Here is a 22,171-nt window from a genome sequence, read left to right on the forward strand (position 1 = left end):
TTTTAGTGGCAGATGTCTAAATCTTAAGTCATGTCCCGTGGCTACTCTGCCAGCCCTGTCTCATAGACATGCTCTGTCGGACCTTGGCTATGTTCGGTTGTAGCTCCCCAATCATGGTTGATATAGACGGAGACATGGAGCATTCCCACAGGCCTTTTCGGTCCAGTTTCGGTTCATCCTTTGTCTTGATACTCCTGACTCTAGACTACGCCGCCTATGACGATCCCCTCCTCGGTGAAGCTCCGATACAGATCATCCCCACGAGAAATTCAACTTCCGGACCGTCTCAGCCATTCACAGGGCCTGCTGCATCATCGATATGCGCCCCATGCGGCGGCTTGGTTGGATGTTGGGGTGCACCGACTAGAGGTCGGGGAAGCGTCGAGGGCGAGTCCGGGGGGAACAGTCTGGATCTAACTCGACAAGTGTCGAGATGCAGACTATCTGCTGCCCCAAACTCTTCCCCGGACTGAGCGGCATCAAGCGGATAGCGGCACAAGCGAGAGGGGGTTGCGCCTCTGCTACAGGAGGGCCACAATGGGACGATCCCTCCTAGAGGCAGCCAACAAACCAAGGAACCTCGTCGAGACGCAGCAAGCCCCCTCCCCAATAGTCAATCATCTCGATGAGACGCCTCCACACCATCTGCTGCGACATGGGGGATGCAGGTCTGGCCCTTTGGTCTCGTCAGGCTCTGGGCACATGGCGATGCCGACGCAAGAACGCCAAAAACCCAATAGCGGTTACATTTGCCTCCATCGCGTTGCGCTGAGGCCGTCCACACACACCGGCTTCATGAACGCCGGTGGCGACGCTGTGGAGAAGCGGCCTTTGCCTTTGTTGGAAAATCTTGTCTGATGTCTAGAGTGATGATCTTATCGAACAGTGTCGGTGTGTCATTTTGATAACCTAGGAGAATCGAGCATCGCGAGGGGGACATGGATATCCGGCTGGAGAGGCCTCTGTGAAATTTTACCGGGGGCCAAGTTGGCGGCTAAGGTTGGGTGATTACCGTGGTAGTCCTCGGAATAGCGTCTATCTGGGCCGAGGATATGTCTCAGGGGCCGGCTGAGGGAATTCCCAGACTGCTCCAGGTTTGAGAGCTTTCCTCCTTTTTCATCATGTCGATATGGTCAAGGGATTCTCGTTTTCTGTCGCGTTTTGGAGGTTTTGATTGCTGTTGTTGGCATTGTTGTGTTGTCGGGCTGTCCATGTCAGCCATGACGACCAAGAATCAATATACCACAAAGTCCCTAATAACTTGAGGCTTTATTACATGTAAGAAAGTTGACTGACAGATATGAGAAAAACAGTCTTTCATTCACCGAAACTATCCAGGAAACCGATCGAGGCTGGATTTCAACTCAAGCCCTTCGTGTCCTTGTCGTCGCTGCCGATGTTGAACTCGTCTATCGATCAACCTCACATACCCTCATCATCAAATACGGTTATTCTATCATCGCTATCCATGTTCATTTTCATCTCTGTATGATCATTGTCAACTTTACCATCATGTTGGCGATGGTTGATCATCATGATGGCTCTTACTCTGTCCGTTCCACAGTATCGGCGTTTACGGACTTTAACGCGTTTTGCCACAATCTCACCGCCGCGCCTCGTCATCTTCCTCCATGAATGTCAACATCACACCACGTTCCTCATCTCTCTCTCCTCTGTAACCGAACTCACGTGGTCATGAAGTTCCACTTTGTCGATAGCCATACCGCAAGCGATCCCGGCTCCCGCAAGGCCATCCGCCGTCATGTCATGAAGGGTAAGAACCTAGGGCGGACTATCCAAGGTCGCGGACGTAAGCATGCTGCGGCGCAAGAGCCCAAGATCTTTGAAGGTGTACAGAAGAAAGAGAAGCTTGAGGAACTTGTCGTTGCTAGACGGGAACGAGATGTACGCGTCGATAGTGATGGCAGCACGTTGATCTTTCCAGAGATTGTGCCCCATGATGTGCTGGGCTCGCCATCGAGCCCGTTCGCTGGGGAAGAGTATACATACTTTGCCTTTCCTATCCAGTTTACCCAGTCGATGAGATACATGGTGTATCAATGTAAGTATCCAGCACCTCGCTCTTTGGCTGAGCAACCATTGATCTATAGAGTAGTTCACACAGCAGTCTGCGATGCCATCTATCCCTCATTCTTTTGTTCTAGAACCGAACAAGTCGGGTCACCATGGTTTAAATACATGGTCTCTGACCAAGCTTGTGCGTTATTCCCAATCTCGTCACCCGAATTCGCTTGCTAATGGTAGAACTTTCATAGTCCTTCACTGCTTGCTCGCTATGGTGGCAACCTACCTCAACCTCTTCCGCAAACCAGACTGCGAACCTCTCGAAGCCACACGCCATTTCTCACAAACTCTTCGTCTCATCAATCCCAAGCTTATGCAACCTACGCCTCCACAAGATTCAACCATCGCCATCATTGTCTCCCTTGCCATCCATTCTAAACTCATCCGAGATCCATCCAAGTGCTCCATGCACCTGGACGGTCTCCAACGCCTCGTCGATCTACGAGGTGGACTACCAGAAATCAGCGAGTCTAATCGTGCACTTCTTCACAAAATACTTCGCACTGATATCGAGCTCGCCATCTCCCTGGGCGCTCGCACACGGTATGGAGTTGGAGGACTCACTGCGGCAACTCCCGGCCCTACGGCTGCGAGGATCCTCAGGTATCCCCTGAGCCAGATGTGCGAGCCACTACGGCACATGACGCGAGAGATGCTAGCGTTGTGCCGTCAACCTGGAAAGGCAAAGATGGTTGCTCTGCAGTATCAAGACGTGCTGATCTGGCTGTGGCAACGCCTGATAGACTTTGCGCCGCTGAGGGAGAAGAGACCCCTCGATCCACTCGACGATATGTGGCATCTGGGACTTCTGACATTCTTGGCAACTATAACGTGGCCGACGAGTTTCCTACGAGGCCTCAACTGTGGGCTCTTGCAAAAACTACTCCGAGAGAATATTGACAGCAAAGTCTTGCTGGAGAGAGGCGATGATTACCGAGCCCTATGGTTTTGGATCGTCTTTGTTTATGCCATGTTGTTACCGGAAGACAACTATGAGCAGCTTCCTGTCCAGCAAATACGAGACATGGCAGAGGAGTTGAATATTGGGACATGGGAAGATGTCAGGATGGTCTTCCGACCGTTTCCATGGATTGGAATCCTCCATGACGCACCTGGAAAGAAGCTATGGGAGTTGATCAAAGACTGATCTAGAACGCAGTTAAGGGTTAAGGATCGGCTTTCTAAACACCTCAGACTATAAAAAGTCGAGGCGAAACCCTTGCGGTCGAGTCAAGCTAGCTGGTTCCATCGGATATCTGGCTGCATTACTCAAGCGATTTTCGCACACAAATTCGGGCTCACATCGAACCGGGAGCTCCTTTCCCTGGTTAGTATTCCCATGGAACGATATGACCTGGTGCATGATTGTGTTTCTCCTACGCTCCCGCACTTCTTCTTGACGCTCTTCTATGTTGGCTTGAACTTGCATAGTTTGACTGCTTGGAGAGCTCCGCTGGTATACGAGAGTCTGCTAGCTGCTGTACCTGCTCTTTGGAGAGGCATCTCAGCTCCTACAACCCTAGGCTTTGAATCGCCGCATAAGGCTTCAGTGTTCGTCGAGGAGCGAGAGTCAGCGGGAGCCAGGAGCTCGCTATGTACAGACATAGACACACTCGAGTAAGAAGCGTGGGCTTGTAGTGGTTTATGATAGCGAGTGAGAAAGAACTCAAGTCTGGAAGATGGGTGTAGTAGGTCCCTTCAAGATCACTCCCCTACACCACCGGCGCCCTTCTGTTTGGAGTTAGGGGATTGAATCCCTCGGGGAACTCATGAGAATACCCTCCAGCTCGGCGCTGGACCTGGAAGGTGCACACACCGGGCGCCTTGTTTTGCATTGTGTTGATACTGTGACTGCCCCAAGATTCAACTCGAACCGGATGGTGAATTGGTTCTCTTCGTCGTCGTCTGGCGTGCCGGGGAAGGGGAGCATGGGGGTCAAGACGTGGCAATCTGTGACCGCGAGACAGTACGTGGGCTTTTCGATCGTGTCTATAAACAGTGTCGATTCTTCCAAAAGCCCCCAAAACGACGCCATGCACAAACTGGGAGGATAGGTTATGGTGTTTTTCGGCATTGGGTCTTAATGCCAGCATGTGTCAATAACTGCGCCTTTGCTCATGTAGCTAAGGGCTTGTTTTAAAAGCTTTGCCAAGTTCACAATGCACGAACTGGGGGCCAACCATCGGTTGTAGAAGACGAGCTTTGACAACGACGTCGAGGGTGTCGAAGAGGATCGCTTGACCGAGCCCTGGCTTATAGATAAGAATGCAATGCCGAAAGACGACTACTCACCGTGCTGTAAGAACTATGAGCTTGGCATATTTTATCCAAAAATCCAGGCACGGACGCAGTTCTTTCATGCAGAAGGAAGTATGGGCCACTAACAGTTATGAAGGGATCCCCAAGGATCCGGCTAGCTTAGCCGAAACACAAATCCTTCATCCTCACTTGTGAATCCTTTCATTTGGACGCGCGCGGCATACCTGGCGGCACGCCAGCATCCGCTTTTCTTGCCTTCAGAGACTTGGTGTGCTTCAGATGTGTCAATCTCATCACCCATATGTGACCCTTTCTGGAAGACTGGCTTACGAAACATTGGCTACAGGGTAACGGCCAAGCCAAAAAGATTGTCTGAGGGTCTGGCAAGTGGAGGATGTCTACGGAGTAAAATGGGCCTTGTTTCCCAGTCTCTTGCTGCTTCATATCCGTTGCCACTTGGAGTGTGTTTTAGAGGAAGAGAAGAGTATCAGGGACATGACTTTGACCTGTTTGATGAGATGATATTTTCACGAAACACACGTAGACTATCGAAATAACTAATCAAGACTCAAAGCATAACATTTCATCAAAATTCTGCCAAATATGTCCGTCTAAAGAAGTAAAATACATCGGACACAAGCAACCCAGTGCCCCTCAAAAGTTTTCAACATGTACATCATGTAAATAGTTAACGTAATCCCAAGAGCTCCCAGTGGCAGGCTGCTAGTTCTGGGGCTGCAGCTCAACCAGGTTTCCATCGGGGTCAGTCACGTAGATGAGAGGCGAGTTCAGCTGGCTCAGGGTCTTGATCAGAGCAGCCTGCTCCACAGGCTTGAGCTGTGCCACAACAGCTGGGGAAAGGCTGGTCGCATTGCCAATCTCAGTACCGAAGGACAGTGGTTCTCCCGTGCGCTTGAGGACTCTGACATCGGGGAATGTGTCGAGGCGTGCCTGGGCGGCTTCAATATCGGGGACGATCATGCCGACGTGGCCAAATGTGTTGGGGTGCTCGCCTGATGAGGGGAGGTAGTTGTCTGGCACGTCGATGTGGATAAGCTCGAGGAGGCCTTGGGCGTTGTTCTTCTCTCGGTTGAGCTCCAGTGCGGTCTGGTAGCCTGTTCCGTTCTTGCCGCCGTGGCTATAGCCCATGTAGGCGATGGTGTAGCTCTCTGTGGCCTCGAGGCGGAAGAGCTCGCGGAGGCCAAAGACGCGAGAGTAAAAGTCCATGCTTGCAGTCAGATTCCTGACGTTGAGGCACAGGTGGTTGATGTTGTACCCGATCGTGGCGGGATCGGAGGCGGCATCACTGCCGAGATGGTTCTTGGGGTATTCTGAGGTGTCATTGTCGGCTCTTTCGATGGGGCCGCATCCCAGGGCTTGGGAAGCGAGGAGAGGGAGGAGAGCCCAAGAGGATTTGAAGGAGAATTGGACCATGATGAAGATGTTGGAGTGTAAGTGTGAGTGTGTAAATGTGGGTAGGTGATGATGAAATGTGCTGATTGACTTACTGCCAAGCTGGAGACATCTTGAGGTTTATATGCACAATTGGCTCGACTGCAATTTACAATTCACTCGCTCATCTACGAAAGCGACGTCAGCCTCTTCCCTGTCCGATTCCTTGGTGTATCTGATGCGACACTGGCCTGTAGAGCCCTGTGGGGTCGATCGACGCTCGGCCGACGAGTCGCGGGGCGGAGCGAGGGGCGAGCGACCTCGCGAACCGCGACAGCGAAGGGACGGGGCCTCGCTATAGGGCTGGACGAGGTTAATTGCAGGGACGACATGGCGCATCCTTCTTGTTCTTGTTGGTACCTGACCCAACGGCTTGGGAGTCGTGTCATTTAATCCTGCCTGTCATTCATCGGCTGGGCCGGCAATTGAGGCGGTGAATTTTGGTTGAGAAGAATTGAGATTGAGATTTATGCCACATTCTTTGGATCAAGGATCCTTGTACGAAGCTGTTCCAACTGACTAATCCTCTAACAAACTACACATGCTTGCCCCTTCTGCTATTCAGCTGCCTTTGCCTCTGCAGACTTATCCCGCCACGACTAAGCGACATCATCTGTCCGACCGCAAAACTTGCACGACGAATCTCTGGGGCATACAACCGCGTCCGACAGTCTTGGTCGAAGGGTCTTACCCGGCGCAGCCTGGCACGCCAGAACTCGCAATCGACGATACCCATCTATCTCCAAGCTTCCATATCCAGACCTAGCCAAGAGCTTAAAGAAGTCAAATGCCGTGTACATGGCGCCTCGGGACTGGTAGCCCGATGTGTCAATGTACCATTTGTCCCTGTCCTCCGGCTTCGCCTCGATGAGCACCAGTTCGTTGGAGCGAAAGATTGCTCGCTCCTGACCATCAGATGAACGCAGCACAGACTCTCCAGACAGGATCTCACGCCTTGCGTAATCTGGATCAATAGGTCGAAGTCTGTAGTCGATGAACCACAACGTTCTCTTTGCCCGGTGGTGAAATAGCTCCACCATGTGGCTCAAATGCATGGCGTTCCACTCAACGTCTGGTCGCCGAAGATGCGTGCTGGCTGGGAGCCATTGATCGAACATGTAGGGGTCATAGTCGATGGCAATATTGGGTCCCAGGAAGCTCGGGTTTGCTACCCAACCGCCATCCTCGGACACCTCCATATAAGCTGGGAAATCGGGAACGGAGTATCGGAGCCAGTCCAGAGAACCTAGGTGCCGGGAGTCCAAACAGAAGAGGTCTCTGTCGTGATTTATAGTGATGTGCGTGTACTCATCGTCGTAGTTCTTGTACGACGCCGTGTGAGTAGCATCCTTCTCTTGATTGTAGTCGCCGCAGGTCGCGAGACGCTCTGGAGCATTTTCGTATTCAGCCTCTGACCACCACTCGTTCTTCGTGAAGCGTCTTTCCATGGCGGCCCGCGAGGCCTTGCAGGCCATCCACAGGCCGCTATCTAAAGCGTAGACAGAGTCGTTAGGACCGCCATCTAAGGCGTCATATGGTATGGCCAGGGTACAGCTGCCTGGAACGAGAAACCTGGGCGAAGCCGGTTCATGAAAGACACCACCTTCTTTCTCTCCTTCAGATGAGCTGCTCTTTTCACCAGCTGAATTTTCCCCACCCTCTGTGTGATCGTTCAAGTCGTGATCTTCAGCGCAAGTCACGCCAAAACTAGTAAAATCCAGAAGATGACCCGAGAAACTGTGCTCTGGCTCCTGGGACCCCAAGACCATGAACCGGTGCACATACCTCGTGCCTGGGACAGGGCGCACAGCGGCATTCCAAATCAGGTCCTGTATCTCTTTGGGGAGATTGGGGAAGAGGTGAAATGTATTAGACGCCATGATTAGGGGCAAGCGTAGAGCTATTGGGAGACGATTGGGGATGACGGATTCATTACTGTCCATGACATGATTGCAGTTGCTGCCTCATTCACGTCACGTGAAACTCACATGCCTTTCTGGATGTAAGATGACATCCTTGCCTGTGGCCTGCCTAGTCTATTTTCAGACGATCCATGACTTCAAGGTCTCATCTCATACTGCATCGGGAAACCACTGCGATAGAACCAGGCTAGTGATTCGTGAACGCTGGGCCCATCAAACAACTCACCATACCGGGATAACTCAGCCACATGGGCAAATTTCGGCACCTCGCAAAGTTTTTGGTGGGCAAATAGGGTATATTAATAGTTTGATGCAGCAACTGCTTGTTCCAATACATCTTCAATGCACGTTGCCGTCCTCGATAGTCCAGTGAGCTAACCCCCCCGTTGTTAACATGCACCTCACACCCTACAAGTGATGGTTAGCTTTGTAACACCCCCTCAATCAAAAGCAGACGGCTTGATTATTGACATATCTCGTTGCGAATTGATGTTTTCCGGTGGATAGATAGTCGCTTGACACATGGATGCTTGAGTTTCTGGGTCTTGAAACTTGGCAACTGAACAATAACCGCAGCTGCACTGATCTCGAACCGTGGCGATGAAACTTGGCCTCTGAAAGGACAAGTCTGGCTGTGAGTGAAGGTATGTACCCCATCTTCGGGCAACGGTTTGATGCTTCCGAACCCTCCGAGTTGCCGCGCGGTTAACCCACCCCGGCCCTTTGCTGAAGTAATGATGATTTAATCCGATTGATCTCGGGGCCAACATTTGTCAGATTGCTGACAATTGTCCAAAGATGACAATGACGTGATTCTTCTCCCCGCAGGACAACCGCGCGGTTATCCTAGTATATCAAAAGGGTTGCGGAGGCCCTCTTTCTTTGCGACTGGATCATATCCTTGCACGATAGCTCTCCGCAGAACGTGTACCCATATTGTACATCTTTAATCGGTCCTATAATATATACGCCATGAGCGACTCAGTACGTGGTGCTGAAACTGGGTTACTGGCCAAGCTAATGGTGACAAACAGGAAGATCACATTAGGTATAAGCCTGGCGCGGGCGGAGGATTTGAACGAACTGAAAGCGCCTTTCGGAATTTTATTTCGAACGAGCCGGGATCGAGATTCCCTGCGGAAAAGGGCCGATACGCCCTCTATCTCAGTCCAGGATGCCCATGGGTAAGTGTCTATCCTGGCTTCGTGTCACTAGCTCACGGTTGAGCAGTCCCATCGTACCATGGTTGTGCGAAGCCTCAAGCGACTGGAAGATATTGTTGATCTCTACATCAACTCACTATCCATGGGCAAAGACGGCTGGTTCTTCACCGACGATCCCGAGTCTGTCAAGTATGGCGTTCTTCCCAAGGATCCCCTCTACGGGTTCAGCACCATCAAGGAACTGTACCTGAAGGCCAACCCGGACTACGAGGGGCGATACACGGTGCCGGTTCTCTGGGATAAGAAGACGCATACTATGGTGAGCAATGAATCCAGCGAGATTATTCGCATGCTCTACACGGAATTCGACCATCTCCTTCCAGAGGAGGACCGAGAGGTTAATCGACCTGGGGGCGGCTTCTATCCCGAGAACCTTCGAAAGGAAATCGACGAGATCAATGACTGGATCTATCACACTGTTAACAACGGTGTTTACAAGTGTGGATTCGCCTTTTCTCAAAGCGCCTATGAGGAGAATGTGGTCAAAGTATTCCAATCACTGGATCGCCTAGAGAAGATCCTCAGCGATAGACCATTCCTCCTAGGAGACAACATCACCGAGGCCGATATCCGACTCTTCCCAACAATTGTCCGGTTCGACGTTGCGTACAACCCCATCTTTATGTGCAACCTAGGCACCATCAGAGATCACTATCCGAACCTGCATCTATGGCTAAGGAGGCTGTACTGGGACAAGAGTGAAAGAACGCATGGTGCCTTTGAGAAGACGACATTTCCTTGGATTGAGAAGTACAAGCAGGGATATGGAGACTCAAGGCAGCGGGTTCTGGGTATTACGGGTCCGTTGATTATTCCGAAGGGGCCAGAGGTGCTGGTTCTTGAGTTGAAGGAGTCTGATGCAAGGTGATTTCCAATTTGGAGTGTCTGTCTATTATGATGGGCGCTATTATCAGGTGTGGTTCACAGCTTGAGAGCACACGGCTGTCTCATGAATGTCTTACTTTGATATTCCAGTGTACGTTAATTAGTCTTTGAGCGATTTCGGAAATCCCAAAGTTGACATCTAAACAAGAAATAAACTCTTCGTGTTCTGGCTGGTGAATCCCAAGCATCGGCATGCAATTGTCCAACGGCCAGCCGCTGTGACAAATCTCCCTTTCGCTCCACCAGCAGGATATTCAGAGCCCACCAACTCTTGTACTGGTAAATGTGTGTATCAAAGATCTCTTCATAATATTTATCAGCCGAGGGGTACTCCAGGGGTAGATGGTCGCGATAGCCGTCAACATCTGCCTGAATAACCTTGTCTTGGTCGCTGCGTGAGAGTAGGACAAACTCATAAACGGAATCTGGGCAAGGCTCCCATGAAGTGAACCCCCTAAGTGTTCCACAATGACGCCCTGCTGCATCATAGATCCAAAGTTGGCTACGTAACGTGTTGGTGAAGGAGTCCGAGAAGGGGCGCGACAATGTCCTGGAGAATTCTGGGCGGGGTGATGAGATTGTGTACATATAGACCCCTAGGCTAGGAGCTTCAAAAGTCAGTGCATAATTAGTAGAGCTCTCGTTCAATGTCGCAAGTTGTGATGCTTCGGCGACGGCTGGCGAAGAATCAGAGAGAGCTTCTCTGAAACTGGGATCCTCTTGGACAATCTTGCGCCCTCCAAACTTGTCCATTATGATGAAATCCCTCACTTAAGGCTTGAGTGTCACACGCTTTCCGGCGTAAGAGTCAAGTCGCCAAGGATCCCAGTAAATGTCATCTTCCCAAGCCGTCCAGCACCAGGTAGGTGACTTGCAAGCCGAACCCAGTGGCTCCCTTGGTCGTAGTCGGTCTTGCCACATTGGTGACCACAGGAGAGCAAAATTGAACAGGTTTTCTGGTAGAGCGCTCGCAAATCGCCATCCAAACGAGTCCTTGATTGCGGAGAAGATTCCGACGAACGCATTCAGAGAATCAGATGGATATGTCAGTGTCCGTCGAGTGTACTGTTTGACCAGTGATTCGTAGATGTTGAACCTCATTCTGGGGCCGTTGCTGACCTGCCGTTCTAACGGGTTCATGCTCCAAGATGAAAGCTCTCCTGCCGGGCTTTTTTCACCATCTTCTGAGCGGTTCGACACAGAGCAATGCCAGTAAACCTGAGAATCGGAGGAATATAGGCGATTCTTAGGAAGTATTCCTTCCTGAAATGTCCAACCTCGGCTTCGCCATGTAGACGATTCAACCGTAGCCGCAAGGCTTCGCAGTTCAGGGACCAATATCAGGGATCCCAGCTGCACAGGTGACTGCGACGGTGTGCGAGATCCGGCGACGACGTCAGGGAGTGCACAGTTGGCGTCGACTCCAGTTAGGGCGACGATGGTTAACAGAGCCTGGCCGTAGATCTTATCCATGCATGGAACGTAGAGCTCCTTGACTTCAGGATCGTCTTGCACAATGCACAATGCATCAACCCACAGATAGGTCTCTCCAAGACCTGTCACAAAGGCAATGGCGTCATTTATCAGTTGAGGCAACTGATCACGGATTCTTCAAAAGGCACCGTCTTGTTGAAGCTCCTGAAAGTTGCTCTTGACCATTGTGAATTGCTTCGCTTTGCTCCAGACGTAGCTGAGAGACAAGTACCGACAGTGCCGGTCGTTTTTACAGAGCCGCATTCGCTTGACATCGAGGAGTATCAGAGGTAGATAGTCACTGTTAGGGCTGGGCGGATTGTATTTTGGCCCATGGCGAGTTGTACAGTCATCCATCCAGCTCCTGATTAGCGAGTAGTTGAGTCGTTGAAGGACCCGTGGCTCAACACTGTCAAGGCACTTTAGCCGGCCGAGAACGGTGTGGTGTCCCCAAATACCGTCTGGAAGAGTCTTGGACGTTGCGTGGAACCATACCTCGAGTCTTCCTGGGGTTGAATTGCCGCTGAATCTACCGAGATAGCACATCTCGACGGGGTACTTTCCCGGCTGCCAATAGCTCCGGGTGTAGACACTCAGTGCCTTGACAATGAGCTTGCATAGTGTACAATCCTCGTTCTTCAGGATGTCCTGGAAGTATCCCAAAGGTGTGCTGATGGGGTCGTTGTTGGAGAGATACTTGGCAATGTTGGCTGCCCTGCATGTATCGCAGATATGATTAGACTCGTCCATTGCTGAAATACCCCAAGGAGTAGAAATTAATGAGAAATTCCAATGAGAATGGGAACTTGTAGTACAAGGAAAGGCTGAGAGGGGAGTTTGTGTCTCATTGAGGTCCAAGATTGAGGGGAGATGCAGCTGTCGGAACCTGACTGCTTATGCATCGTTCACCTGCACTTTTTGCGACTTGCGTCTAAGGTGCCACCGTACTCACCCCTGTTGCGTAGCATATATGGCTTATTACCTGGGTGCCAGTTAGAAGGTATCTTCTAATTTTGCCGTTGGCATAGTGGTCAGTTGTGTTCCACAACCCTAGAGATCCAGGCTTAAATGACTAGAGGTGTAATGAAACACCGACCATCACGAACAAGTTGCTGCCCCCTGTTCTCACAATCAAATCTTCTGGGTACTATTGCATACGTAAATAGACAAGAAACACCATTTTAGAGGAAACGCCTACCGACACAAGGAAAGGAGCCAAGTCCCTTGAAAGAGTTCTATTCCGAAAACCAACAGCCAAACTCTTATTTAACCTCGACCTGAAAGAGCTATATATGTTCTGTAGCCCCTATTTAAGAGCCGGAGTAGACCTAAGCTAATTCAACTTCCATCTCCTCCAACTCGGAAAATAGCGACGACTTTGTCTTTAACGTGAAAAACCCAACCCTCTTGTAGGTGCCACCATCTGACGCAACCAATGCAAGTCCTTCAGATATCTCCAATCTCTTGTGTTCGCCTACTTCCCGCAGAACCTCAAAAAGATACAGTTCCTCGTGTTTATCCTCATCCGGAATGTCAAAGATGCAGACAAGCGTGTCTTGGTCCCGCTCCTCCCCTTGACGAATCTCATCCGTGGAACGGGATTCCATAGCACGCGCCACTTCCTCCTTCATATTAGACTGTAGTAGATTATCGTCAGCTACCATGTTGGCCATCTGTTCAGCAGCATCCTCCGGCACGGGATCCCAGTTCTCATCCATGGAAGGGATCGTAATGACTCTCTGCTGAACTGCCGACTGAATCGGGCGGTAACCATGCCAGCACTCTTCCGCTGACTTAGCTGCAGACTGCAGCGTCGGGCATGTTTCCGGGCTGTATTTCATCAGCCGACCACGGAGCCGTAGTGAACTGCCACGCACCCAGGCGAACGGGTTCAACGTCTTTGGCTGGACGGATACATTGGCAAGTTTGGCCGTGATGTTGTAGCTTTCTGCAGCACGTGCTGGAAAGTCAGACTCATCTAGACTCGTGAACTTGATGTGAGACGATGTGGATGCCCAGGCCCAGCTCGGAGCATCAATTAGCCTTACTGGATCTGAGGTAGGTGTGTGAAGCCGGAACCAGAGGAGGCTAGGCAGAAGAGATTCCTTCCAATGCCCTGCAATGTATACGTCCTTCGTTTCTTCCTGGATGGCTTTGGCAAGACCAGCCAGTGCAGGTAGTCGATCAGTATTGTAAGTGATGCCAAGTCCGGAAAACCGCTCCACTACCTGACGCCAGTATCTATCCGTGACAAAGGACGCACCTTGACCCAAGGCATTGTGCAGCTGAAGTAGGCCCTCATCCCGAACTCGGTAGTCGAATTGACAACCGAGGGGCTCCTGCTCCGAAGCACGCAGCTCGGCGCACTCCCACATCAAGCCCTGCATAGTACAATGCAAGATGCGCTTTGACATGAGTCTTTCCTGCAGGACCCATGCCCTTGAGTTGAGCGGGCAGTTCTGCACCTGCCACAGCCAGGAGGAGGGCGAGGGCTGCATAACGGGGAGCCACTCCGGGTTGCGGCCCGTAGCGACGGAGAATTCGTCCCATTTTCTCTGTACAGAATCCTTGAACAGAGGCCAAGGTCGTGCCTTGATTTGACTTCCTGGCCTGGCAAAGAAACATCCGAAGTTGCTGTCGGTCCCCACGCTGGCGGCGATGGTGAATGCCGCGTTCCGATAGTAATCCGCCATGCGAGGACCCTCCCTCGTCCAGTCCTCCGTGTCTCCTGCGGTAGGCTGGATGATGCACATAGAATCTATCCAGATATATCTGATTCTCATACTCTTGGTGATCAATGCGGCCTGGGAAAATGTTTTGGGGAGGTCCTCGAGATCGATGTGGGCCATCATCGAGGCCATGTTATCCTTGTTGAGCTTGTAATTGTGCTGGCTTTGGCCCCAGCAGTGGCTGAGGGTGACGTATTCTCCTTTTTTACCATTTGTATCAATCACACGAGGGCCATCCGGGTGAACGAGGTCCAGGACGCGAGTGGGCAGCATAGGGCCGTCTTCCGAGTATATGGATGTGTCGGGGCAGGTGTCGTGGCAGGCGCTGCAGGTCCATAGCCAGCTGCGAACTAGATCGGGCTCGTCTATAGGCGGGTTTGGAACGTATTTATTGTTGTCTATGTATTAGCATTAAAAGGCTGGCTTGCGAGAGCAATCTGAGCTAGAGAAAACGTACCACTGGGTTTCAGCATCCTCATCTTCAACGGCTCAATATCCAACTCTACCCATTCATAGTCCCGTTCATCGTTTTCATCCCTCACGTTATCACTATCTCTCAGTGGAATCAACAGTGCATCACGGCCTAGCAGGGGAACCTTGCTGCCGTCAGACGCCCAGCAATGAACGGTCAGATCATCATCCAAGTTGAGTCGAAGTCCAACCTTGGCAATCTGATAGAGCCGAACCTCATCGCGTAACGTGGTTAAAGTGTTGAGCAAGGTGCAGAGCACGAGCCGGCAGGTCCAGCAACCTGCAAAAGCGGATTTCTGGACTGTTTCAAAGCTCCCCATGACGAGCGTGACAGGTCTGAAAGTCTCGTCCAAGAAGGTTCTGGCGCGGAAGCTGGAGAATTGGATGGTCGAGCAGTTGTCGCAGCGATGGCCTTGTTTCTCCACGACAAGGGCTTCAGGGCGCCCCCAGTAACGGTCTAGAAAGTCTCGGCTGTTGGACATTGTGGTCGCTGACGCTTGGCTTGGTGAATGACTAGGTCTTGTAAATGAGCTTGGTCGACGGGCAGAAAGGGTATTTTGGGTCGAAATCGGGTATCTTTACTAAATACCTAAATCAAGAGAGATGATAAGAAAATCCTCTTAAATGACCGAGCGAGGACATTGATAAAAACGAGGAGAAACCCCCCTGAGAATCTGACGCGTCAGCACGCATAATAAGTAGGTAAGAAAGCATAGCCACTCGAAACGTCCTATTACATCCATTCCCAAGGCTGACTTGGGCGATCAGAGAGGGATTTCTGACATCTCGTTGGGAGGAATAATGTGGGGGCGATGCAAGAGCACTGCCCCAAAGCCAGGGGCTCTACCTGCGCTTTATTCTGCCTATGACCTTGCGCTGCTTATTGCAAGAATCGAGTCTGGGTGGCTATATAAATATCTCCATAATTCTTGAGTCCGATTTGATACTCGGCTATACGTCTCTCAAAAAGCGAGGCTTTGGCTTGCTGGGGGGTTGGATAGTGGGCTTGGTCGCAGCTATATGACTACGACGCTGGGTTAAGATGCGAGGATGATAAGTAAGGAGACGATGATGACAGGAGGAAGAGAGCAAGACAAATTTTATGGGGTTGAGGGTAGGCCCTGTGTATGGGAAGCCTAGTTTCACCTGAAACTATGTGGCCTTTCTCTATTTAATCCGGCAATCTATTTTAATTCGCATTTCGGGGACGTTGGGTCCTCGGGGGAGGGATACGAAGAAACTATACCCAACCACTCTTTCTCAGTCGACTAGGCACAACAAGCTAATCAGCCGCTCGCTGGCCTCGTCCTATTATCAAGCTCGCGGGTTGTGCTTTTCAAGAGCCAAGTCAACAGGACGAACCCTGTCACATTTCTCTAAGCCTAGTATCAACAGCAACAACCTTGGCACCTTCAATCTCGGTCCCATTGACAGGAGTCGCAATTGCTCCAGACGTGCTCACGTAGAGGACTCCTTTATCTTTGGACCCTCGACCAAACGTAACAGATGTAGAGCCGGCTACAGTCATCTCTCCAATTCCCCCTACAACCGTCTTCCACTCTTTGGATCGGGTGTCGATAAAGACAATCGAGTTATCAAGATTTGTAGATGCATAGATGTTGCCGTCGACGTCAAAGCTGAAATCGTCCAGAAAGTTGACGCCTTTGGATAAGTTGGCAATAAGCTCCGGTCTTGAATACCTAGCAGGGAACCCGGTAGGAGTGATTGCAATACGGTAGATGCAGGCTTGAAATGAATTGGTCCAGTAGAGATATTCGTTGCGGATCTGAATGCCATTGACGCCAATGGGCACCCTCGCACCCTCAACCGGATCCATCTCAAGGGGGAAGCGGAACGTCGAGGTATCGAAGGTTCCCGTGGTCAGTTCAAGACGACCGACGAAGCCGTTGGCAGAATCGGCCACAAGAACCACATCGGATATGCCCGGAACAGCTGTGACGCCATTGAGGAATTTGCTCTGGGGGTTCATGTCGCTGATTTTTCGGACCTTGACTTCGTTTCCGGGTGACTCAAAGTCGATGGCCCACGCACCAAAAGAACCAGTGACGGTCTCTCCTGGGGATGTAGAGTTGCCGCCGACGAAAATGAAGCTCTCGACACCCTGGCGGCTGGGTGCGACCTCGGCAAGGCCATAAATGCTCTGGATAGAAGGAATAGAGATGACTTCTTCGAGTGTATTATGACGCTCCCATGGGGCTCTGATTGTGTACATGGCAGCTGAAGGCCACAAATTGGTCACGAGTAGGTCCCCATTGGAGCGCACTGCTATGTTTTCGAGGAATGTGCCGACCTCAAGCTGAGCAAGAGTTGTAGAGGGAAGAGATTCGGACAGTACAAGGGTCGCCATAGCGACGGCAGTCAGAACGACAGAGAAAATGGCCTGAAGAGTTTGAAATCCAATGCTGGGTTTGGAAATGAAGAGGAAATGTCGGATGGTGAACCAGGATGGCGTCATCTTATACACACGGCTATCACTGATCAACACGGCGAAGCATGGACATCTCAGGCCATGGTCCATGTCAACCCTGGCTCTCAAAGCGGGCTGTAATTGGCAGTCTATGTGATACCCTTGCTAATAACAAGGATAGTGACTATCATGCGGACGACAATAATGAACCGCACTCCTCATCGCACTCCGTTCGCTCCGTTGACAGATTTATCTGGCATGTTGCAGCTTACTTCTCTTGGGCTTGATCTTAGTATTTATCTCATCTTCGGGCTCGCGGGGATTTTGGATTCCGTCTCGTATAAACGAGTACATCCCCTGCCCTCAATGTGTTAGGCCTTTGGGGTACAAACTCGTGGCCCGAGCCTCGCGTCGCGGGTTCCTCCCACAGACGACCATGGCTATTAGGGATCTCTGCAAGATGACACGAGGCTCAGACGTTACACAAACCTCATGAGAGAATGAGGCGAGAGATCAAGGAGATGGCTTCAAGAGAATATGCAAACCCTAGAGAAGACCGAAGACATCTCGCAGGAGCCTTCAGAGCTCTCGTTAAAGCTCACAATGTCACGAACTTCCCCGTTGATCCACGGCAAGAGGGGGAAGAATAGACCACAGAGATTCTTCTTACTGCATGCGAAACCGATGCTGCCGGGTTCATCACGTGCCAGGATGAGCTCCTGGATGATCCAACCACGAAGGAACCAAGTCCGTGGGCGAACTCGAGCATTTCGTTTGTAGAGATCGCGGGATCAGTGATGAAATCACCTCCAAATGTGTCTGTATTCCGATAGAGGCTCTCCTAAATAGCCACCTTAGCCTTTAAAATCAGGCCAGAAAAGCCAGGTCATTGTCTTGAAGGATGATGGCCGCCAAGTTGCACGTCTCCTCACCATCACGCTGCAAATGACCGATCACACTGTCGATCTCCCGATCCATCTCTCCGAGATGCACGATAATCTGGGTCTCGTAGGGGGACACGTCGCCCATACAGTTCAACTCTCGGTCCTTTCTTGGTTGGCCATTGGCCACTGCCGAATACACGCCGCGTCGGTCCATGTTGAGAGTTGCCCCGGCTCTGATATCAGGCGTGTTAGAGCTGAGTAGTTATTTCTCATGACGTAATGTCCCAGTTGTCAATGGTCCCAGACCTAGGACAGGGCAAAGTAACTTTGCTTGCAGAAGGTGAGAGGAAAGTGGTGATGAACTCAAAAGCCAAGAGCCCGTCATCTATAAGGCTAGAAGTAGCACAAGAAGCCGTATTCATCACGATGTAGTTCAAATACATAGGTACTACTATGTGGGATCTCCCTTCATCATATTGCCTTGTAAAGACGAACGAGTAAGGGTATTGACCGTCAAGATATCTATATTTACCTGTCGGTAACTAATTGGTAATGCCCTCAGTACCTCAGGTCACCCAACGCCTCGTGGTGCCATATTTACTTCCAGCTCCCCATCTCGCATTCATGTGGCGTCTTCACTCGGCGTATTTCTTTTTTACTGCATTCTTGGCAGCCCTCAAATCCAGTAGTAACTGTGTGCATCTTCGGCCTTTCTATACAACAGGGGCCTACGCCTTTGACGCGACACCACCGTCGATGTGGGATAGTCTATTCAGCCTCACAGACCGGATGAGTGACAGCTCAATGCATTCACACAGAACCTCAACAAAAACGCTCTGCATCTTTTCAGCCACCCTCAACTTGCTGAAATGAGTGAAATTGAATCTCCCGCATCAACTTATATCAAGGGGATGTCTGCGTTCTTTCAGCTTCCTCACCCACCACCATGTCCAGCAGCGACAATCGCCCCAAGACACAAGAAATGGACTCGCTAGACTCGACCAGCACTAAAGACGATTGGCCCAAGAAGCCTATCGACATTGCACCTAATGACCTTGCCGAGTTGTTGGAAGTGATTTGGGGCATAGAAAAGGCCAAGCCAAAGAGCCCAAGCAAATCCAGCACGAGCTCGCCCAAGAAGGTCATTAACCATTCTTATCCCAGCTTGAGTTGTGTCATAGCTAAACCTCTTGCAGTCACCCGAGAAAGAAGTGCAGGAGGATAAAATCAAGAGATATGTTCAACAATTTTCATCTCACCTCGGCTCTCCAGTGGATTTTTGTAAGTGGCTTCCGCCTCAATGGGAACCCCCGGGGCAGAAAGTCAACACCAAGGAGTGCGCAAAGTTTTTGAGACAAGTGGACAAGAGAATCATGGAAATGAAGTCGGGGCTCTAAAAGTGCAATTAACACATTATTTCGGATGACCACTATTCCGTAACGTGGCAAGACGAAGCGGCTACCCGTCAACGACCAGTCCTCTCGGCTTTAACACCACTCATCGCACTACGACCTCCTCGGCGGGCTGAACCCAGACTCTGAACGAATGATAGACACTTCGTCGGCAAGCTATCGGTATTTTGATATAGGGCTAATAATATATGAGCAAGGAAACAGGCATTGAGCTTCCACGTCCCTCCGGTCAGAGACACCTGAAGAGATCCCGGATACCCACGATCTGGCCGGCGCTTAATCCCATTTACCAACCCGCCATCTCCCAAGTTTATGACTAGGCAGTTTGGAGATCTACCACTGGGTTCTTCTTTTCTTGTTCATTTAACACGGGCGCATCTTCGCTGTGGGTGTATCTGCGGTATTCGTCATAGGTATGGAAAAGCACAAGCGAATACAGGACTCATTCAACTAAATATTGTCTAAGAAAACATTTCAGGCATAAAACCGGATTAAACTATCCAGTGAAAACGAACTCGCCTCATGATCAATGAAGCGTTAGAAGAAAGTAAAGTATCATCCACAGCATTCAAATATCCCTCACGTTCTTACACACCAAGCGTCTTGTGCAGCCAAGCAAACATGACCCTCATCATCTCCTGTCCTGCACCCGTCTGGCAGTGATATCCCGCAGCTCCCCGGAAAACATGCAAGTCGGCCTGGTGACCCAGGGCCTCCTTAACCTTGGCAGACTGTCCCTTGAAGAAACCCTCAAACTCGGCGTCAGCAATCCACACGGGGGCCTTGATGCGGTGAACGACATCCTTGAGGGTGTGCTGCTTGGTAAGCTGCATAAAGTCGTAGGGTGACCTGACGTTGAAGGACCAAAGACCCTGGTTTATGCCCCAGCGGAACGTCGTGGGGGTCTTGGGGTCCTTTCGCAGCTTCTCCGAGATCTGGTCGAATTCTTCCTTGTTGCCGGACTCTAAGAGCTCCTTCATCTCCGGGGCGAGGCCCGAGCTGAAGGACTCGTATGTGTCCCAGACTCCGCCGTTGCAGAGGACGGCCTTGATTCGGGGCTCGAAGGCGGCGGCGCGGGCGGCATGGTATCCTCCGAAAGAGTAGCCGAACAGAGCGAGTTTCTCGGGGTCGACGGCGGCGACCTTTTCGTTGAGGAGGTAGTCTACAAGAGGAGTAACGACACGCTCCCAGTCGGGGATGAATCCGAGGTTCTGGTTTCGGCGAACAGAAGGGTGTCCAGGGCCTTCGTAGGTAAGAACATTCCATCCACGGGCGAGGGCTCCAGTGACAACAATGTGGTACAAATCTTCTTGAGCACCATCATAGCCATTACCCATGATTATGGTCGGTCGCAGGGAGTGCTCGGACTCAGTGTACCAAATGGCCTCGACGGTAAAGTTATCGGCTTTGACGCGGATGCGTTTGCCGGGGTGCGGGAGGGCAGCCAGGCCCTTGTTAAAGGCAGCAGTCTGCTCCTCCCAGAGGGAGTTGATGAGGGGATCCTCCCAGTCAGAATGAAGGTAAAAGTCTGCCCGACGGAAATACGTCGCAGCGGAAAACCAAGCATCCTTCACATTGACGGGATCATACGCAAACTCAGGGTCTTCGGCCTGGGCCTTTGTCTCGTTTGCAAGCTGGTAAAAGACTTCACTGAAGCTGTCAAGGTCTCCGGGGGTGATGTTCTTTGCGGCCAGGAGCATAGGATTGATGTCGGAGCCTCCGCCGATGGCTTCGCCGAGAGGTACGAGGAGCTCGAAGTGGAAGGACTCGTCTTCACTGAGCAGGAGAACTGGGTGTTCATCCTGAAGGTCCTCGGCCGCGGCGCAGGATGAAGCGCTCAGGGCTGTGAGCAGAAGAGAATGAGAGAGCTTCATGATGGAGAGAGGAGGAAAGGGTGTTGGAGTTGATGTGAGGATGGGAGATGATGATGAAGAAGAAAAGAAGTAAATATCAGGAGGCATATATATACACATTCTGCCCTCTTAATATTTACAAACTCGCCTCATGTCTACGACGAAAATCGTGGCTCTGTCAATGATTCTGCTCATCCTTTCCCTCAGGTCATTTCCCATCTCCTACGGACTTTCTCAATCCCCAGATAGCAAAGCCCCTCTCACCCACGGCCTTTAATTGAATGCAAAGAGGTTGTATGAGTTGTTAATAGGATCAAGTTACGAGATTCGCAATATTATTACCCAATTGGGAATGCAATGCCAAGAGCTGTCATGCGAATGCGAAGGAAAGTGGAGATTGCGGAGGTTGGTTTGTTGTAAACGAGAACGACGACGCTACACGATTCCCTTTTTGTGCCTCTTTCATGCCTTCTGGGGCGTCATGAGACGATGCGCAGCCTCATTCTGATTTAATAATCATCTCTGCCTGGCGGCTAAGGGTGCTGCGCCTCTTCACTGAGGGATTGCAGATGCTTCGAGGCGGTGTTCAAGTCGAGGTGTGTTCATAGGATAGTAAATACAGTTTTTCGCAATCATAAGACGGGTCAATTGATGTCGAGTCTTGCAGAAGCTTCAGGCCGACAAGCAATTCTCCGAATGGCAGAGTGAGCTCTGGATCTGCAGTCATGTACAGGGGGTTCGTGGTGTCTCTTGTTCAAATATGACTCTGTCTGGAAGATGTTGGGTTCAACTCCTCATCTCTAGGTGCTTGGTACGAGAGCTATATCTGACAGGAGTATTCAATATCACCGCCTTACTCGCCATGGCAACTGAGTGGACACGTGCATACAGTCAACCCAAGACCCAAACCTTTGATCGTTCAGCAATGGAAAGGAAGAACGTTATAGCGCAGGAGACGATAAATATGCGTTTATGCTGCCAAGAGACGCAGGGGTTGGTGCTAGCAGTCGCCCGCAAAGGTCGCCACAACAGCGGTAACCAGGGGCTGCCATTCGGAACGAGTCTCCGAATGCACAAGAGCCGGCGTCCGACCAA

At 51.0% G+C, this 22,171-nt stretch overlaps 9 protein-coding genes across 9 annotated transcripts; 3 read left to right on the forward strand and 6 right to left on the reverse strand.

Annotated features, from left to right (window-relative positions):
• Positions 1–216: 216 nt before the first annotated feature.
• Positions 217–858, forward strand: LRP88_07156 (uncharacterized protein; the record flags this gene model as incomplete). Its single annotated transcript, XM_083243691.1, has 3 exons — positions 217–369; positions 427–593; positions 669–858. 3 exons carry the CDS (start codon positions 217–219, stop codon positions 856–858), a joined length of 510 nt encoding a protein of 169 aa, XP_083100915.1.
• Positions 859–1,695: 837 nt separating this feature from the next.
• LRP88_07157 (uncharacterized protein) lies at positions 1,696–3,232 on the forward strand (the record flags this gene model as incomplete). Its single annotated transcript, XM_083243692.1, has 2 exons — positions 1,696–2,218; positions 2,277–3,232. The coding sequence occupies 2 exons, from the start codon at positions 1,696–1,698 to the stop codon at positions 3,230–3,232; spliced, it is 1,479 nt and encodes a 492-aa protein (XP_083100916.1).
• Positions 3,233–5,067: 1,835 nt separating this feature from the next.
• Positions 5,068–5,778, reverse strand: LRP88_07158 (uncharacterized protein; the record flags this gene model as incomplete). The annotated part of the gene is made up of 1 exon (XM_083243693.1): positions 5,068–5,778. One exon carries the CDS (start codon positions 5,776–5,778, stop codon positions 5,068–5,070), a length of 711 nt encoding a protein of 236 aa, XP_083100917.1.
• A 617-nt stretch (positions 5,779–6,395) lies between these two features.
• Positions 6,396–7,676, reverse strand: LRP88_07159 (uncharacterized protein; the record flags this gene model as incomplete). Its single annotated transcript, XM_083243694.1, has 1 exon — positions 6,396–7,676. The coding sequence occupies one exon, from the start codon at positions 7,674–7,676 to the stop codon at positions 6,396–6,398; it is 1,281 nt and encodes a 426-aa protein (XP_083100918.1).
• A 1,014-nt stretch (positions 7,677–8,690) lies between these two features.
• On the forward strand, positions 8,691–9,809 carry LRP88_07160 (glutathione S-transferase; the record flags this gene model as incomplete). The annotated part of the gene is made up of 2 exons (XM_083243695.1): positions 8,691–8,702; positions 8,949–9,809. 2 exons carry the CDS (start codon positions 8,691–8,693, stop codon positions 9,807–9,809), a joined length of 873 nt encoding a protein of 290 aa, XP_083100919.1.
• A 788-nt stretch (positions 9,810–10,597) lies between these two features.
• Positions 10,598–12,049, reverse strand: LRP88_07161 (uncharacterized protein; the record flags this gene model as incomplete). The annotated part of the gene is made up of 2 exons (XM_083243696.1): positions 10,598–11,382; positions 11,758–12,049. 2 exons carry the CDS (start codon positions 12,047–12,049, stop codon positions 10,598–10,600), a joined length of 1,077 nt encoding a protein of 358 aa, XP_083100920.1.
• Positions 12,050–12,627: 578 nt separating this feature from the next.
• LRP88_07162 (HET domain-containing protein) lies at positions 12,628–14,981 on the reverse strand (the record flags this gene model as incomplete). Its single annotated transcript, XM_083243697.1, has 2 exons — positions 12,628–14,426; positions 14,486–14,981. The coding sequence occupies 2 exons, from the start codon at positions 14,979–14,981 to the stop codon at positions 12,628–12,630; spliced, it is 2,295 nt and encodes a 764-aa protein (XP_083100921.1).
• Positions 14,982–15,865: 884 nt separating this feature from the next.
• LRP88_07163 (uncharacterized protein) lies at positions 15,866–16,867 on the reverse strand (the record flags this gene model as incomplete). Its single annotated transcript, XM_083243698.1, has 1 exon — positions 15,866–16,867. The coding sequence occupies one exon, from the start codon at positions 16,865–16,867 to the stop codon at positions 15,866–15,868; it is 1,002 nt and encodes a 333-aa protein (XP_083100922.1).
• Positions 16,868–19,810: 2,943 nt separating this feature from the next.
• LRP88_07164 (Alpha/Beta hydrolase protein) lies at positions 19,811–21,097 on the reverse strand (the record flags this gene model as incomplete). The annotated part of the gene is made up of 1 exon (XM_083243699.1): positions 19,811–21,097. The coding sequence occupies one exon, from the start codon at positions 21,095–21,097 to the stop codon at positions 19,811–19,813; it is 1,287 nt and encodes a 428-aa protein (XP_083100923.1).
• Positions 21,098–22,171: the final 1,074 nt, after the last annotated feature.

The sequence above is a fragment of the Fusarium phalaenopsidis genome, assembly GCF_050370095.1.
Source record: "Fusarium phalaenopsidis strain FUZ10S chromosome Unknown contig_32298, whole genome shotgun sequence".
Lineage (NCBI taxonomy): Eukaryota > Fungi > Ascomycota > Sordariomycetes > Hypocreales > Nectriaceae > Fusarium > Fusarium phalaenopsidis.